Source organism: Haliotis rubra, unplaced genomic scaffold, assembly GCF_003918875.1.
Source record: "Haliotis rubra isolate DU_JTF1 unplaced genomic scaffold, ASM391887v1 Scf132, whole genome shotgun sequence".
NCBI classification, from domain to species: Eukaryota; Metazoa; Mollusca; class Gastropoda; order Lepetellida; family Haliotidae; genus Haliotis; species Haliotis rubra.
In genome coordinates this window covers 324,239-342,587 of record NW_025765248.1, presented here as the reverse complement: position 1 = coordinate 342,587, position 18,349 = coordinate 324,239, and the positions used below count along the sequence as shown (strand labels likewise).

At 39.5% G+C, this 18,349-nt stretch overlaps 1 protein-coding gene across 1 annotated transcript; it reads left to right on the top strand.

Annotated features, from left to right (window-relative positions):
• On the top strand, positions 1-11,306 carry LOC124267544. The gene is made up of 8 exons (XM_046702469.1): positions 1-138; positions 1,112-1,135; positions 1,839-1,943; positions 3,159-3,259; positions 7,886-7,991; positions 8,736-8,906; positions 9,619-9,779; positions 11,091-11,306. Exons 1-8 carry the CDS (start codon positions 72-74, stop codon positions 11,187-11,189), a joined length of 834 nt encoding a protein of 277 aa, XP_046558425.1. The 5' UTR covers positions 1-71; the 3' UTR covers positions 11,190-11,306.
• The last annotated feature ends 7,043 nt before the right edge of the window (positions 11,307-18,349 follow it).

The following is an 18,349-nucleotide window of genomic DNA, read 5'->3' as shown; positions in this document are numbered from 1 at the left end:
TTGTAGGGCATGTTTGGCTATTTAGGAACGTTGACCAGCTGTTGAATTCAGTCCCACTGCGTTCAGCCATCATGTTGCAGGCGTGCATTATCGGAGTCCTTATTGGATGTTCACAGGCATTCCTGTTTAACCTCGGACGTAAGTTTTTTCAATGCTGGTTTTGAATGGCGTTTAGAAGTGACACACATGGAGGGGAAAAATCTCAACTTCTTTATTATAAGGGGAAATGTATTGATGATGAATTCATTGGTGTTAACCTTTTTATTATAAGGGGAACAATCTCAACTTCTTTATTATAAGGGGACAATTTATAGATGTCAACTTTTTATTATAAGGGGAAACGTTATTGATGTCACCTTCTTTATTTTAAGGGGAACAATCTCAAATTCTTAATCATAAGGGTGGGGAATTATTGATGTTAACCTTTTTATTATAAGGGGAACAATCTCAACTTCTTAATAATAAGGGGGAAATTTATTGATTTCAACATCCTTATTTCAGAGAACACACCTAAAACGAGGAAACTGACATCCATAAATTGTCCCCTTTATTTGAAAGTTATTCCTAACATTTCTTTAAATGGAAAATATGAACATGTACACAAGAGTTTATTGCGCTGTTCCCTTGTTGTATTCTGTGTGACTTGTTATTCTTCTTAAAAAGTTCAAATAATACATGAATATTTTGTTAATTAGTATATATTAATGTTACAAATGGTTCTGTTCAGAAGAACATAGTTTTACTGTTGGTTTCGTGGAGTAGAACCGCCGTGACCCCCACAGGGGTGAGATGATGGCTAATACCAGGCGGGTTCGAACCCAACTGGCGTTGTTTTCCGACATATTAATTCTCAAGTGTCAGCATAAAGCAATTCAGTCAATTCCAATCTTACATTAACTGAAATTTGGGTCTTACTTAACATAGGCGTGTATAAAAGATCAATATTGACATGGTTTTTAAGTCTAGATGGTTGACTTATGGTTAATATCATATCCTGTGGTTATCTCCCTTTGGGGATTCTGTGTCAGAATAGGGCGACAATACTTATGCTTGACTGTAAGGAACAAACTGACTTGTGCTAAATCTCCATTACTATCTTATTTCTTTGCAGCGACCACCTGGAATGGTCTTAAAGGTTAGATTTTATTCTTTTAAATCTTTGTTGTAAACAGAACGAGAGTGCGTGAGTTTGGTTTACGTCGCTTTATAGCAATATTCCAGCAATGTCACGGAGGTGTCACCAGAAATGGGCTTCATAAACAGAAATTTGGCTCACTGTGGAGAAAAGCATTACATTTTAATCGAAATTCTTGAGATGGGAGGCACTGTATTTCATTATTGTTTTGATATGGAGCTATCACTCCAATGCAAGTGATCATGTAGATGACGAAACTGTCATTATCGGTGATTCGCCATTTTGAAAAACAAGAAAACAACCCAACACATTAACGATGCGGGTCCTGGTTGAGAACTTGATGTTCCCTTGCATCCTGTGGTTGCTGTAAGAGGCGACAATGTGAAAACGGGTTGTCGTGCCTGGTTATTTTGATGTTCGAGGGTTGATCTTCACAACATCAATAACTGGCTTGTCTAGATCCGATTATTTACAAAACGCATGCCCCGATTAATCTTCAACATTGCTCGTGCCGTTCATAAACAAAAACGTATGTTCAATCAGATAGATGCATTTTTGAAATTTATTTGAGGAAAAGGAATGTTAACTTAAATGGGGTTCCAGAAGTTAAGGCAGTGTTGCCAGGGTTTTGTTGTAAAACTGTAAATGATTGTTGTTTAAGAATGACTGTATCTGGTTCCTATGTTATTATCGTCTTCCTCAGTGACGTGGGACGTCAACATCTTCAGTGCCAATGCCTTCAGCAGCCTCCCGAGGACGGAGTCTGCCGCTAAGTCTGCTGGGTGGACCATGATCTCGGACTGTGGAGGTACAACCTGCTGACCACCAATCATTACACCTTCGTCGGGGCGCGATTCACGATACGTATAAAAAAAAATAGTGGTGTTCCGATTAATTGAAATAATCGAAGATTGATCGCAGTGACCAAACGACCAAGCATTCGATCACATTTTCTCATAATCGAACATAAACGATTTTGGAACTACTGTTTTAGTCTTTGAAATACTTGACAATGGAACATATCGTTGAAGTTGTCAGGGCATGAAAACGTGTTTAATTCTTAGAAAACTCACTTCACTAACTGAAAAGCCATGACTGAATATTTCTTGAAGACTCCGGGAAGTTTATGTTCATGATATATTAGTCATCACTTTGAAGTAGCAAGTTGCATCATGTTATACATATCTGCAATAACAACCTGGATAGGAAAATCTGAAAAATGACGCTAACCAATTTTTTTCGATGATTGTTCGTTGGTAATGAAACAATCATCAATTGTGAGATTTCAACCAATTCCCAACAGTAATACGTACACTACACCATGAAAGACGTCCTACATGATGCCATACACTTTGAGAGACATAATGTGTGATACAATATGTAGTTACCTACACCATACCATTCAATATAAAATACGATACACAATATGATGCACTTTATCTAGGCCATACACGATCAATACTTTGAGTTGTAATTCATCACCAGAAGAATTACTTGAGATCCTGTCGGTACAGAGTACAAAGTTTACTGATACATTGAAAACAGATTAAGAAGTTTTGTACATGCAGTCTCAGATATCTTTTCACATTTCGTTCCTTGTCTTATAACATGTCATCATCAGACCGACATGCATTCTTTGTTCCGGTATATATATAACAGACTCATTATTGGTGTATCGCCCACAAACAATTCTCTGTAAATTTACGTAACCTGGTACATGCTAGGTCTTTTAACAAGATTGTTGAAAGGCTCCAAATGTTTGCTAAAATGCAAAAGGAAGATGCCCAGATTTGAGTTTATTATTAGATATCACGTTTCTGTAATTATTATAATTATTAGTGGCCAAGTATTATACATAGGCGTTCCCTTATCCCCAAAGGCGTAATATGTCTTTTGAGTGTGTGAGAGTATTTAAAAAACAAAATCTGCGTAATTTCACAGCTGCTCGTATTACTTATGCATTGTTACTATATTAATGTGACACTAAGACATACATGAAATAGACTCGGTATCTCCTCAACAGCTCATTCCAGCTTCGCCGGCAAGCGTTATGCGTTGTCCGGTGACACCGCCGTCGTGCTGTTGTACGATGTCAACGGCTACATAGCCGGGATACAGGCCGGGGTGAGTTTTCATATATCATTGCTGTACGTGTGTACAGTATAGAGCTCTATGAGCATGTACAGTATACAGCCGTACAGATATACTGTATAACTCTAGAAGTACAGAGTCTTCATAGCTCTTGGTATTCTGTATTTAGCCCAAGATTTTTAAGATTAGTTTCAGAAAACTCATTTTATCATTTAACATATCGGTCGGCGAGAAAATCTTTTGAGATAAATCCTACACGAAATTCTCTCTGTGTGATTGGCTACTCCATGGCGAGATGACCTTTTAAGGTCCTAGACTCCTATGCCTGGACTGCTTTCCATGGTTGTAATCCTTTTTGTTAAAGTTAATCGTGAGTCAAATTCTGTTGTTATGTCGAAGTTTTATGTTTTCTAGTGATTATAAATGTTCTTTACGTCTGTGTCTTGTTTTCATGTTTTAGATAATTATAAGTGATTATTAAATCTTATCTTGTTTTCATTGTCACCATTGCCTTGATAATCCGCAGATATGGAGGACTGACTGACTGACTGAGTTTAGTTTTACGCCGCTTTTAGCAATATTCCAGCAATATCACGGCGGGGACACCAGAAATGGTCAACACATTGTTAAATCGAACCCGGGTCTTCGGCGTGACGAGCCAGCTTTGACCACTAGGCTGTGCCCCAGATATGGAGGAACCTCTAGGAGGGTCACATTAGAAATGAGTAGTTAGTGTCTACTGTGTTGTGTGTTAATGTGCTTGTGTGTTCATGAGAAAAGACAAAATATGCAGGGATTCGAGACTCAAATGGTGTAATTTTGGAGTGCGTAAGAAACAGTGACTGTACCCATTCATTTCGCTCGTTAGATACCTTCTGATAAAACTCGTAAACAGTAATTCATGCGGCGTTTTTGATAACAACTTTTATTTATTCTTTATACGAGATAGAACATGTTTACACAATGCAAGGGGCGAGAATGTACAAAGATAACAATATAACAAGAAAGAGGGGATGGATGGGTGGGTTAATGTTCAAAGATAACAATATAATAAGAAGGAGGGGATGGATGGGTGGGTTAATGTTCAAAGATAACAATATAACAAGATGGATGGGTGGGTTAATGTTCAAAAATAACAATATAATAAGAAGGAGGGGATGGATGGGTGGGTTAATGTACAAAGATAACAATATAATAAGAAGGAGGGGATGGATGGGTGGGTTAATGTTCAAAGATAACAATATAATAAGAAGGAGGAGGGATGGATGGGTGGGTTTAATGTTCAAAGATAACAATATAATAAGAAGGAGGGATGGATGGGTGGGTTAATGTTCAAAGATAACAATATAATAAGAAGGAGGGATGGATGGGTGGGTTAATGTACAAAGATAACAATATAATAAGAAGGAGGGATGGATGGGTGGGTTAATGTTCAAAGATAACAATATAATAAGAAGGAGGGATGGATGGGTGGGTTAATGTTCAAAGATAACAATATAATAAGAAGGAGGGGATGGATGGGTGGGTTAATGTACAAAGATAACAATATAATAAGAAGGAGGGGATGGATGGGTGGGTTAATGTTCAAAGATAACAATATAATAAGAAGGAGGGGATGGATGGGTGGGTTAATGTTCAAAGATAACAATATAATAAGAAGGAGGGGATGGATGGGTGGGTTAATGTTCAAAGATAACAATATAATAAGAAGGAGGGGATGGATGGGTGGGTTAATGTTCAAAGATAACAATATAATAAGAAGGAGGGGATGGATGGGTGGGTTAATGTTCAAAGATAACAATATAATAAGAAGGAGGGGATGGATGGGTGGGTTAATGTACAAAGATAACAATATAATAAGAAGGAGGGGATGGATGGGTGGGTTAATGTTCAAAGATAACAATATAACAAGAAGGAGAAGGGGATGGATGGGTGGGTTAATGTACAAAGATAACAATATAATAAGAAGGAGGGATGGATGGGTGGGTTAATGTACAAAGATAACAAGAGACTCATTATTGGTGTATCGCCCACAAACAATTCTCTGTAAATTTACGCAACCTGGTACATGCTAGGTCTTTAACAAGATTGTTGAAAGGTTCCAAATGTTTGCTAAAATGCAAACGGAAGATGCCCAGATTTGAGTTTATTATTAGATATCACGTTTCTGTAATTATTATAATTATTAGTGGCCAAGTATTATACATAGGCGTTCCTTTATCCCCAAAGGCGTAATATGCTCTTTTGATTGTGTGGAGAGTATTTAAAACAAAATCTGCGAAATTTCACAGCTGCTCGTATTACTTATGCATTGTTACTATATTACTGTGACACTAAGACATACATGAAATAGACTCGGTATCTCCTCAACAGCTCATTCCAGCTTCGCCGGCAAGCGTTATGCGTTGTCCGGTGACACCGCCGTCGTGCTGTTGTACGATGTCAACGGCTACATAGCCGGGATACAGGCCGGGGTGAGTTTTCATATATCATTGCTGTACGAGTGTACAGTATACAGCTCTATGAGTATGTACAGTATACAGCCCTACTGATATACTGTACAACCCTAGAAGTACAGAGTCTTCATACCTCTTGGTATTCTGTATTTAGTCCAAGATTTTTAACATTAGTTTCAGAAAACTCATTTTATCATTTAACTTGTTTCGGACAATATCGTAATGAAGATTAAATCTGAAATCTGACACGAATATCTCTTTTCTTACATATCGGTGGGCGAGAAAATCTTTTAAGATAACCTAGACTCCTAGGCCTGTGATTGGCTACTCCATGGTGATGACCTAAGGTCAAAGTATGTCGGACTGCTTTCCTGATTGTTATCCTTTTTGTTAAAGTTAATCGTGCTTTAGTCAAATTCTTTTACGTCTGTGTCGAAGTTTTATGTTTTTAGGGATTATAAATGTTCTTAGGTCTTATCTTGTTTTCATTGTCACCATTGCCTTGATAATCCACAGATATGGAGGAACCTCTCGAGGAGGGTCACATTAAAAATGAGTAGTTAGTGACTACTGTGTTGTGTGTTATTGTGCTTGTGTGTTCATGAGAAAAGACAAAATATGCAGGGATTCGAGGCTCAAATGGTGTAATTTTGGAGTGCGTAAGAAACAATGACTGTACCCATTCATTTCGCCTGTTAGATACCTTCTGATAAAACTCATAAACAATAATTCATGCGGCGTTTTTGGATGTACAAAGATAACAATATAATAAGAAGGAGGGATGGATGGGTGGGTTAATGTTCAAAGATAACAATATAATAAGAAGGAGGGATGGATGGGTGGGTTAATGTTCAAAGATAACAATATAATAAGAAGGAGGGATGGATGGGTGGGTTAATGTTCAAAGATAACAATATAATATAATAAGGATGGATGGATGGGTGGGTTAATGTTCAAAGATAACAATATAATAAGAAGGAGGGATGGATGGGTGGGTTAATGTTCAAAGATAACAATATAATAAGAAGGAGGGATGGATGGGTGGGTTAATGTTCAAAGATAACAATATAATAAGAAGGAGGATGGATGGATGGGTGGGTTAATGTTCAAAGATAACAATATATAAATGTTCAAAGATAACAATATAATAAGAAGAAGGATGGATGGAAGTGGGTTAATGTTCAAAAGGATAACAATATAATATGAAAGAAGGAGGGATGGATGGGTGGGTTAATGTTCAAAGAGATAACAATATAATAAGAAGGAGGGGATGGATGGGTGGGTTAATGTTCAAAGATAACAATATAATAAGAAGGAGGGATGGATGGGTGGGTTAATGTTCAAAGATAACAATATAATAAGAAGGAGGGGATGGATGGGTGGGTTAATGTACAAAGATAACAATATAATAAGAAGGAGGGGATGGATGGGTGGGTTAATGTTCAATGATAACAATATAATAAGAAGGAGGGGATGGATGGGTGGGTTAATGTTCAAAGATAACAATATATAACATCTATATTTATTCACTCTGTGCACTGACTCAGCATTCATCTGGTGAAGGAGCAAGAAATAGATCTAAAAACTTCGCATAAAGAATAAATAGAAGTTGCTCTCCATAAAACGTGACATGTATTCACGTTCGTCCAACTTCTAAATGCCTTGCAAAAACTCGTAAACTCGTAATGTTGCCAGATACTCGTGCAGTAAACCCTGTTTAGATAACATGATCCTGTCATGGTACTATCTTATATCACAGTATCCATGTCTTGATGTTTGATGCCTTGACCGAGTCACATCGTTTGATCTGTTTTTCAAAAACTGCACTAATTATTTGTTATGGAATATATACAAACAAACCATTCAAAGAATTGAATTTTAAGGTGGATGTTCACTTTTTTTCTTTCAGGGAACACGTCCGAGCTCACAACATGCATCATCTGTTAGATAACCATATTCCTTCACTTTAGAGTACTGAAACAAGGGGCGGTGGGGTAGCCTAGTGGTTAAGGCGTTCGCTCGTCACGCCGAAGACCCGGGTTCGATTCCCCACATGGGTACAAAGTGTTAAGCCCATTTCTGGTATCCCCCGCCGTGATATTGCTGGAATATTGCTAAAAGCGGCGTAAAACCAAACTCACTCACTCACTCACTGAAACATTGAACGTGTTACACTCTTGACGCCAAGCACCTGCTGTTGCAGATCTCCTCAACGCTTCAAAATGGATACCCCCATGCTCCTATGAAGGGCCACCCATTTGTCATGGCCGACGGGAAACAGTTCATCACAGCCTACTTTGTTGATCCAAGTCAGTATACACCCGGGTAGTATTTATACCAACAGCCAATGTGTTTTATTCATGTTTTATAGTAAAACGGTTGCTGATTCTCCATACGAAGCAAGTATGTAATGATGATGATACAATAGAAGTGATGCAGACATCCATACCATACCAGACCAGGCTCGGGTACCGAATTCGGGTGACGGATTTGGGTACCGTGGGTCTGAATCCCAGTCAGCCAAGCTTGAAACATGTTGGATGTCATGGTGACTTTTAACTCGTAGGACCAAGTTTGTTCAATGCAAATCACACAAGATTGCCTGTGGCCATATTAGAGTGAGTGAGTTGTTTTTACGCCGTTTTTAGCAATATTCCAGCAATATCGAGGCGACAAGAAATGGGCTTCACATGTTGTGCCCATGTGGGGAGTCGGACCGGGGTCTTCAGCGTGACGAGCAAACGCTTTAACCACTAGGCTACCCCACCGCCTCGACCATATTGGAAATACACAAATGCATGAGTGATCCATCGCAAACACCTATTCACACTTAACAAATGAAGCTTAACTTAACAACTCAATATGCTAATCCTTCAAACGACGATACCTGATGTGTCCTAGAGGTTTGGATCATATTTGTACAACATAATCGTATGGCCATTTGTCTGCAATAGAAATATGGCGCATGGCAATTGCAATTCTATGTTAACCTTTGATTGCAAAATCGTCCACTGTTTTTCTTGTTGCTATGTTTATGGTTGCTATGGTTTCAGGTACAATCTGCAGCAAGGGTAGAACCAGCAGTATGTTTAGCTCCCAGGGTACCGGAACTGACCTCTTTATCCAGAATGGTACCAGTCCATCCCAAGTGCTGAAGATACCCAGCCAGGAGACCGGCGTGCAAAACACAAAGTGGGTCAAGGGACACTGCTTCCCTTCTATGGGTGAGTGGACAACACTGAAATCTTACCCATGTTGCACTGTTATGAAACAAGGGTATGCAAATGACATACGACGTGTTGCATTTCGGAACACACATATATATAACTAGTAGAAGAACATGAAATTAGTAAATCGTGTGAGAGGAAATATTTTTGTTTCACCCGAATTTCGGAACCATGCGTTTATAATGGACTTCGTTTCATTCAATGTTGTGGCATCAGATTACTGTGTACACTGTGGTGTTAAAATACTCGGGTCTATTTTTCTTAATATCGTATGAAACCCGTAAAGTACGGGTTAGAATCGGTTCAGTAACCCATGCTTGTCGTAAAAGGCGACTAACGGGATCTGGTGTTCAAGCTTGGTCGACACATGTCATCGTGTCCCAGTTGCGAAGATCGATGTTCATGCTGTCGATCAATGGATTGTCTGGTCCAGACTCGATTATTTACAGACCGCCGCCATATATCTGTAATATTGCTTAGTGCGGCGTTAAACAACAAACAAACAATCTAATATCGTTCAAGCCTTTACATTTCATCATCGAATCCAGTGAAGGCGTAACTGTTCCTGACGAAATAGAGCATTTCTATTGTAGAGCAATATCCGTGCAAATATACACCTCACTGAAAGGCATCTGTTTCAAGACGTAATCACTGTAATTATGAACTTGTCAACATGAGTTGTAACACAGCGTTTTCTGACGTGTTGAAGGAATGCACTATTGGTACAACATACGGAAAGACATGAGTTGTGATGACTTCTACCCCGTATTCTTACTCTACAATGGCGGGAAACTGAACGCTTTCGGATGGGCTTTCAACGCTGACCTTTCTTCTTCTCGTTTTGAACATCCACCACAAAGTGTAATTGGGGTATGTTTCATGCATATATAATGATTGTCCTTCGTGCTGTATTTTATACAATATTCAATTTAACAGTGTTATTATCTGCGTGGTTCAAACAGAGCGAAGAGAAAATTTCCACTCAAAATATGACCTTGTTTTTCCACGGTATTGTTGAGGCAACGCAGGGGCCATTGTTGACGTTGTATAATATTGCGGTTGACGCAAGCGTTTGGACGTTGACGTCAAAGGTTATCATTGCTGACTCTAAGTCTGATTTATGCAGAAACAAATTGATAGCGTTATATCAATATCATTGTTAACGTCAGGTGGACGTTGACGTCATAGTGCATTATGTTGATGCTATTTATGCTTTATGCAAATACATTGTTAACGTTGTATCAACATGACGTAACGTTATATGACCCCCGGTGGAAGGTGACGTCATAGTGTAGCATTGTTGACTCGATATGCTTCTAGGCTGAAAACATTGTTAACGTTATATCAAGACGGTTGTTGTAGGGGGATAAAAGGACGTCTAAGAGTATAATAACGTCATAGTCTGTCAATTTTCACACTAAGCAGAAAACACTGTTGACGTATTAACGTAGAAAGTGCCTAACTGTGGTATTCTGATTGGGACCAAAGCGTACATTATAAGTTGTTCACTGGTCACGAATGGGACATGGGCTGATGTACCCTCGATGTTTGTTTATGTTCCCTGAGCCCGAAACATCGAGGGTACATCAACCCCTGGGCCCCGAGGGACCAGTGAACAACGTGTTTTATCTTACCGAACATGGATCAGATCATAGTGTGGAGTACCAGACGACACAATGCCAAGAAAAACAATTAAGAGTTATTTCCCTTCCATCGATGTGCATTTGCAAAACATCGGTAATTTCTGTACATCATACGTTATTCAATGTTATTCGAGATAAAGAATTACTACTACGAAGTACCAAATGAGTTCGGCATTGCCAGCGGGGTACATAGAAAATGTTACTTGCTTGTAAGCGGGATACATTGAAAATAATAGACGAGCGCTCAGCCAATCGGAAAACGACATTTATGTTTGAGGCAAGATAAGTATAAGATATAACCTGCACTATAATTAGGTGATCCATAAGATTCCTTAACCACCGGTCCCTTCGTGGTTGTGGGTTGGGTCCCTTGGCTGATCTACGAGTGACCCTCTCGAGACCGGTCGCCCACATATATTTCTCTTAATCTCAGTTAGACAGGTGCGTAGTTGTTTATATTTACCAAGAATGTTTCTGTCAACTTCTAATGTTGACATATCCACGATTGCGATATCTGATGTCAGACTTTGTCCTCCAGGCCTTTCTGAACCCAGTACCCGACTGTCTCAGCAAGCAAGGGCGGCTCTCAACCATGCACATCTATCTTACCAGCCAACCGGAGCTCGACACGTGTTGAATGGTAAACAACGTGCTGATGGACAAAGGAACCACATGGGATGCTTGTGATGAGAACGATCTTAACCTTTCTTCAGGCGCACATTGTACCCGTTCAGCAATAAAGGTGTTTATATAATGTGCTGTGAGGATCTTGATTTATAATAAACTCAGGAAAAATAGAATCAGCTTTGGGTTATCAATAATTGTTTTCAATTGTTACACTCCCACCTGTATTCTATGCATAGTTACCAACCACTCTGTCTTGAAGTGATTTTGGGTTGGACTCTACCAAAATTCGACTCAACTCACTGACAGCCAGCACTGAGAGAAGAAATCCACAACAGAAGAGGATTAAGTACATATAGTTTCACTAGTTAAGGTCACTGTTACTTTACACACAAAAATTCTGTGGCTATCGTGGAACTTAAATATGACACTCGATATCAGATTACGTACTTTATTTCTATTAGATATAATAATACCAACTCGCCAAGTACGCTCTACTGTTCTACTGTATGGGCAGGGATGGGCCGGTGTCTGGTCTATAGTGCAATCATTTAACATATATTTTCATTGTTTAATGCTTCCTTAGCAAATGTACACGAAATATTACATGTAAATATTCGAGTCTGGATCAGACAATCCAGTGACTGTAATTATTGTCAACGCTTTTGACAAGCAAATGAACCAGGTGACCAGAAAGTGACGACCTGATCCGTCCATCGCCCAACACAACTTATATAGGCTTTTGGAGACATTGATATATACTACTCCTACACTTTGCTAAGGATCACAAAAATTCACAACTTTACTTAAACGTAGATTCATAATTTGAAATTGTGTCCATTTAAAACTGGATAAATAATAAAATGGTAACCCCTCTTTAGGCAAACAGTCACTTTAATCTAACCTTGTGCACTTGATACATGAGTAACCATAAAAATGGTTTTCATGGCACCAATCAACCATTTTGCAAATCATTGAATGAGTCATTGACAAGTACAAAACACCTGTCAATAGCAGGTATGGGATCCACAAGATGAAATGACACACTGAAATCTAGGATCCATGCTTACAATATGCTTAGATATGTATATCCAATTTGACCCGACATCATAGTTTTCTGTTGAATCCACGAGTAGGGTTTTCTGGCACTGGTGGTTTTGTAGTGAAGATGTCCTCATGCACCGGTTGCTGCATCCACGTTGGAGGATGTTACACGTGACACAGTGGTGATGTAGAAGTAGTCGCTATGGCAGCGTTCCGACGATGCTGGATAACGTTGGTCATATACTGAGGGGAAAAAATAAGGAATCACATGAAAAAACAAGCGATATGGATACAAAGCTTGTGAAGAAACCTTTGAAAAAAATAAAGGAACACTTGTCCTTTCATGTGATCCCTTATTTTTCTCCCTCAGTATATAGTTCAGGCGAGTAATTCTCACTCACGTATACCACCTGGTATTGAGCTGTGATTGCAATGGCTACAAAACAATTCCAAGGCATTGTGACTGTTTTACCTTCAATAAGGAACTGCCCTAAAACATATATAATTAAACTTTCTGATCAGGGCAATACCCATAGTGATGAACTTGCTGTTATGAGCATGTGCGCATGTGTTTTATGAATATTAAAAGTCAGCGATATAGTCAACCATTCTGGGTAACCCGATATAACAGGTTCCACTGCAATTGAGTGAGTTTAGTTTCACGCCGCTTTCAGCAATATTCCAGCAATGTCACGGGGGACACCAGAAATGGGCCTCACACATTGTATCCAAGAGGGATTCCACTGCAAGTAATAGGCCAAACAGCGGTGTGGGCTAGCGTTCAATACTGAAAGTCGCACGGGACTCTTTATTCTGTGTGATTATCTCCTCACCTCTCAGTACTTCTGTAATACAAGCCACCCCTATGTTTTGGCGTGCAGTTAATGTTTGCCAGTGTGCCACGAGCACACTAAACGCAGTATTCCTCGATTGATCGCTCGCTGAACAAATGGTCTGACGTTCAACGCCCATATGGCATATCTAAAAAACATGTGTCCACGTGGAACCACTTGCGTGAACTGCACTTATGTTCCTCAGCTTTTCTTCTTAAAAGGGAGGACATTGGTTTATGCTCTTGGATAAGATATCCATGTTTGTCAACACATGTCCTTAGATACATTCAGCTGGGCGGCTCGGCACTTGTATAAACAAATGTCGGTGAAATATTAATATGCACTACTTTTCAAATAACGTAAACGTTTCAGGTTGCACATTCCCATATATGGTACTCACAGTGATAGTCTATAAGTACAGTCAATCAAAGAGATTGAGGTATACTGCAGACTTGGTGTGTCAGCGTGAACAAGCTCCTCACAGCATGCTGCGTTTGGCCGTTCTCTTCACAGCAATTACTTTATGTAATCCTTTCTTCTAGGGAAAATGTAGGTTCAGTTGTTCTTGATTGGTTGATCAAAAATTAAGTTCTGCTTTACCTTTTTTCTCTCTCTCTCTTTTTTTTTTTTTTTTTTGGGTGGGGGTGTAAGTATTTTTATTCTGTTTGGCTGTTATCTTTAATGGGGGATTATTTAACGCGATACCCACCAGAGACAAGCAGATTGGAATTATTTTTCGTTCGTGATACCTTTTTTCGGGTTTTCATAAATTTTGTGATTACATGAAATCGTTCATTTCACATTGTAATCATGGTAACAGATGGGGAGTAGCAACTACAACAGTACGGTTCTTACAGACAAGGGCTATGTTAGTACCTAGTGGGGTCTTCATCTGTTCCTCAAATGCAGTTTAACCGATGTAACCTGTAAATGTAACCTAATGATGAAAAGAACAACAGATGTTGTAACAGATGACCTCCAGTTAGACCAAACCCAAATCCTATTTCTATTTCAGCTCCAAATTGGGACAAGCTCCAAGGTCGGCCTCCTGTTCACCCTACCTGTTTCATACGTACCTAACAGATTGTTCAACAATCCAAACGTCAGTTTAGTTTGATATGTTTTTGCAGATTTGAATTAATATCATTTTCAGATTAAACTGAATAAATGCACCAGAGAGGGTTCGGTGAATGGGACTTTCCTCTGATTGTTCTTATCAAGAACTTTTCCATGAGTGTGTAGGCTTCCCAACACTGCAGCCATCTGCATTACCCAGAGTGTCAGGGGGGTTGTGCTTTTGGCAGCAAACCCGGCACCTCTCCTAATGTCAGCCAAGAGACTGGGATTTACCAAATCTAAGACAATAAGAACAGAGAACACGAATGGTACCTGGGATGCAAACATGACATTTCGAAAGCATGATCTGAATATTTGCCATTGTTTCTGAATCTTACCAATCGCATTTATGTCAATAGGGACGGAATATTGAATGATAAATATGATTTTATTGGTTTTAAAAAACGTCATGGTCAGGTTTGTTGATTTGTATCTGTCAAAGTCTGGGCCTGTTTCAAATAACACTACAGTAAAAGCCATGAGCATGGCGAAAGAGGTAATAAAAGGATCGACCCAAGCCATGAAGTCGCCTAAAGTACTGTGTTGGTGCCAAAGCTGAGAACCAACTATTGAACAGTCTCATCAAATTCATTGTTTAATCATACATTTTATATTTACATTTTAATGCAAAAATTGTTTTTCGTGTTTCGATTATGAAGTGACTGGTCCCGAGCAATGAACAGAAAGCCTTCTGTTTCACGTTTTAGGCCGGCCTACTTCTTCCAACTGAAGGCCTCAACACACTGCATAGTAACTTGATGCACTGGCCATTTATATAGTCAAGTCAACAGAGAGTCAACAAAATCAACATTGGCAATAAGATTTTGTCCAACATCCTGGTCTTGTTTCAGGAAACTGTGTGAAGCCTTGTTTTCATCATGAGCCTTGACATGCTTTACAAGAGACTACTTGGATAAATGTTGTGTGACTACTTTTCAAAAGTGCACAATAACATTCTGTCATGAGAAGCCTTCAGGTTAATCAAATCTCGCCCGAAAATATAATCGATTGAAGGAAGGGCAAGGGGATTATCTTACGTGATTATCTAACGTGATTATCTAACGTGATTATCTTACGTGATTATCTAACGTGATTATCTTACGTGATTATCTAACGTGATTATCTAACGTGATTATCTTACGTGATTATCTTACGTGATTATCTAACGTGATTATCTTACGTGATTATCTCACGTGATTATCTTACGTGATTAATCTACGTGATTTTTCTTGTGAGGATGTAAAAGTAGTAGTAGTGGTAGTAGTAGTAGTGAGTGAGTGAGTGAGAGTAGTTTTACGCCCGCTCTCAGCAATATTCCAGCTTTATGGCGGCCGTCTGTAAATAATCTAGTCTGGGCCAGACAATCCAGTGATCAACATCGATCTATGCAGTTGGAATACGATGATATGTGTCAACCAAGTCAGCGAGCCTTACCACCCGATCCCGTTAGTCGCCTATTACGACAAGCATGGGAACACAGATGACGGCAATCACAAACACATACAAACAAAGCACGAGAACATATGTTTCGAGTCATAACCGGTAGACAATAGAGACAAACTTTATGTGATTCAAGTTTACGATCGTTCTTTTATTTCGTGAGCATGCGACGTTTAGATACAGATTCATGTACCGAAGTTTTTTTTTGTGTCAAGCATGACAAAAACTGGACCCACACAGAGTTGAGTCTTCTCGTGGAATTTGTCGAGGCAAAAAAAACCTTACTATTTTCGTCATTCACGAACAATGTAACAAACATCATGAAGAAAAAGGCATGGGATGACAATGCATGAGAACGCTCGGTTTGGTAAGCAAGATATGGCGATAGTGAGTTTACAAGCTCAAAAATGGCATGACGTGGTAGACGATATCGCCGGACTATGCTGTCATCATCCAACGTATCGAGAACCCGAGTTCGGTCCCGAAATACCCTTGGTCGTGATGGTTTTGACTCTTCTTCAACTAAGCCGAGCAGAAAATATGCAGCCATCTTAATTCTCAAGTTACGACAGAAATGTTTGATTTACGATAGGCGCTGGCCGTTCTTAAATTTTCTCTTAACTTTACGAGATGTTTTCACTAAGATAGCTTTGTGGATCGCTTAAGATTTGTGTCTTAAAGTTACGATAGGTTTTACGATGTTCTTAGCGCTACGAACGCTTTGTGGATCGGGCCCCAGAAATGTAACTTGATGGGAACACAATTAACATAATTGGTTAAGCAGTAAGCTGAGAAAGTCAGTTGCCAGAGGCAACGGCGTGGAAACCAGAAATATACAAATCAAAGGGATGGTTTAAAAAGGGTGAGGAGTTTATACAATTGACAGGGCTTGGTGAAGGAGAGCATCACAAGCGGATGGAATGAAGTATGCTAGATCTCGATTGATGGTGGGCTTTTGGCGTTTCGGTAATGACACTGGGCACCATGTCTGTAGTTAATGCCTGTCACGGAGCCTGTCTTGAAACCAGGATGTTATTAAACAAGAGCCTGTGATAACTGAAAACAGGATGCTATTAAACAAGAAAAACAGTTCTATTACTGTCAGTAAACGTGCTAAAAGGCTGACAGCATAAAAAGATCATATGCCCAATTTACCCTGACATAGATCATAAATCAATCAAACCAGACTACAATCCGATTGGCTAAGCAATTGTATAACAGTAAAAAAAGAAACTCATGAAATCAATAGTTTGACAAGATACTGACAACCAATTAAGTCGGCTGCGACAATTAACTCCCGAGTTGATAAGCCCAAACCCTAATTCATCTGTAAATAGCCTCGACTGGGTTAAACAGCGGGAAATAAACACAGAGGGCTTATCCCCAAAATATACCTCTTCGGCAATAGAATACAGACAAGAATGGCGGCCTGGAACAAAATATTGGAATGTATAAAAAACAATTTTCCAATTTAATATTTTGCAAATGGGGACAGTCCGCAAAGGGCATGTCTCTAAGACGAAAACCTTTCCGGATGGGTTAGAAATCAGAGGCGTTGCGACACTATTATACCATGTGTATAAACGGAATACCAGATCTTAATTTTATCTTAACAGTCGAACGTCACCATGACCTACTTTCAAGGAGCGGTATATTCTGTATTTGGGTTGTCACATTTAAGTTCTACCAACGCCTTGATATTTCTTTGGTGTCACATGTCCGCGTTGAAATGTTCTTGAAATACAAGAAAGTGAATAACGATTTCATGGCCATACAAATGGTGGGGTAATCAGGTGGTTAAAAGGTAGGATGTTGCTGAAATGTTTCTAACATTACAAAGTTTTGCAATTTTATGTACTAAATTGTCTCTGGGAGCTAGCGTTCACATTTTAGACAGGAACTGAGGGTAACTGGTATTCAACCTGATGTTTTAAAGATGCCTTGAATTGCGCATGTGTTTTACCAAACCGGATATGATGTCAAACCAGAAAGTGCCTTAATGTTCTCATGAAGGTTGCTGTCGTCTCCTTGTGCAAGACACGGAAGTGATGTAATTAAACACTTCATGTATTATACGTTTTGATTTCCTTTGTTCTTCATTTGGTATCACAACATTCAGGGCGCATAATGTTTAATGTGTTGACAAACGTGACACATCGTGACATACAGACAAAAGTTCAAACAGCACAAGCAAACATCAGTTGTATAGAACAAACCCCAAAATGAAAATGACAAACATGAACTACGCAGTCATTCAAAATCTTGTGTACCCTCCACGCGCGTCCAAGACACAGGTTAACCTTTAATGCACTTTATCAAGTTCATAAAGAAAGCTTGCGGGATCGCATTCCTTTCTTCTACTAGAACTCTGTGGAGTCCTGGGAGATCCATTGGTGCTGGGTGACACACGTCGACCAAGTGCATCCCAGGCATGTTCAATTGGGTTGAGGTCAGGCGAGCATGCTGGCCACTCCATCAGCTCTACACCCTGCTGCCTAATAAATTCCGTAACAATCCTGGCTCTAAGAGGCCCCCAGCGTTGTCCCCTTGCAGTAAAGAGGGTCGTCCATAAAGCCATGCATAGCTCGCATGAATGGTACTGGTATAGGAACCAGAATCTCGTCCCGATAACTCTGTCCAGTAAGATTACCGTCGACCACATGCAGTGGAGTACGTCCAGTAGGATTTATCCCTGCCCAAATCATGACCGATCCCCGCCAAATCGGTTTATATGCTTAGT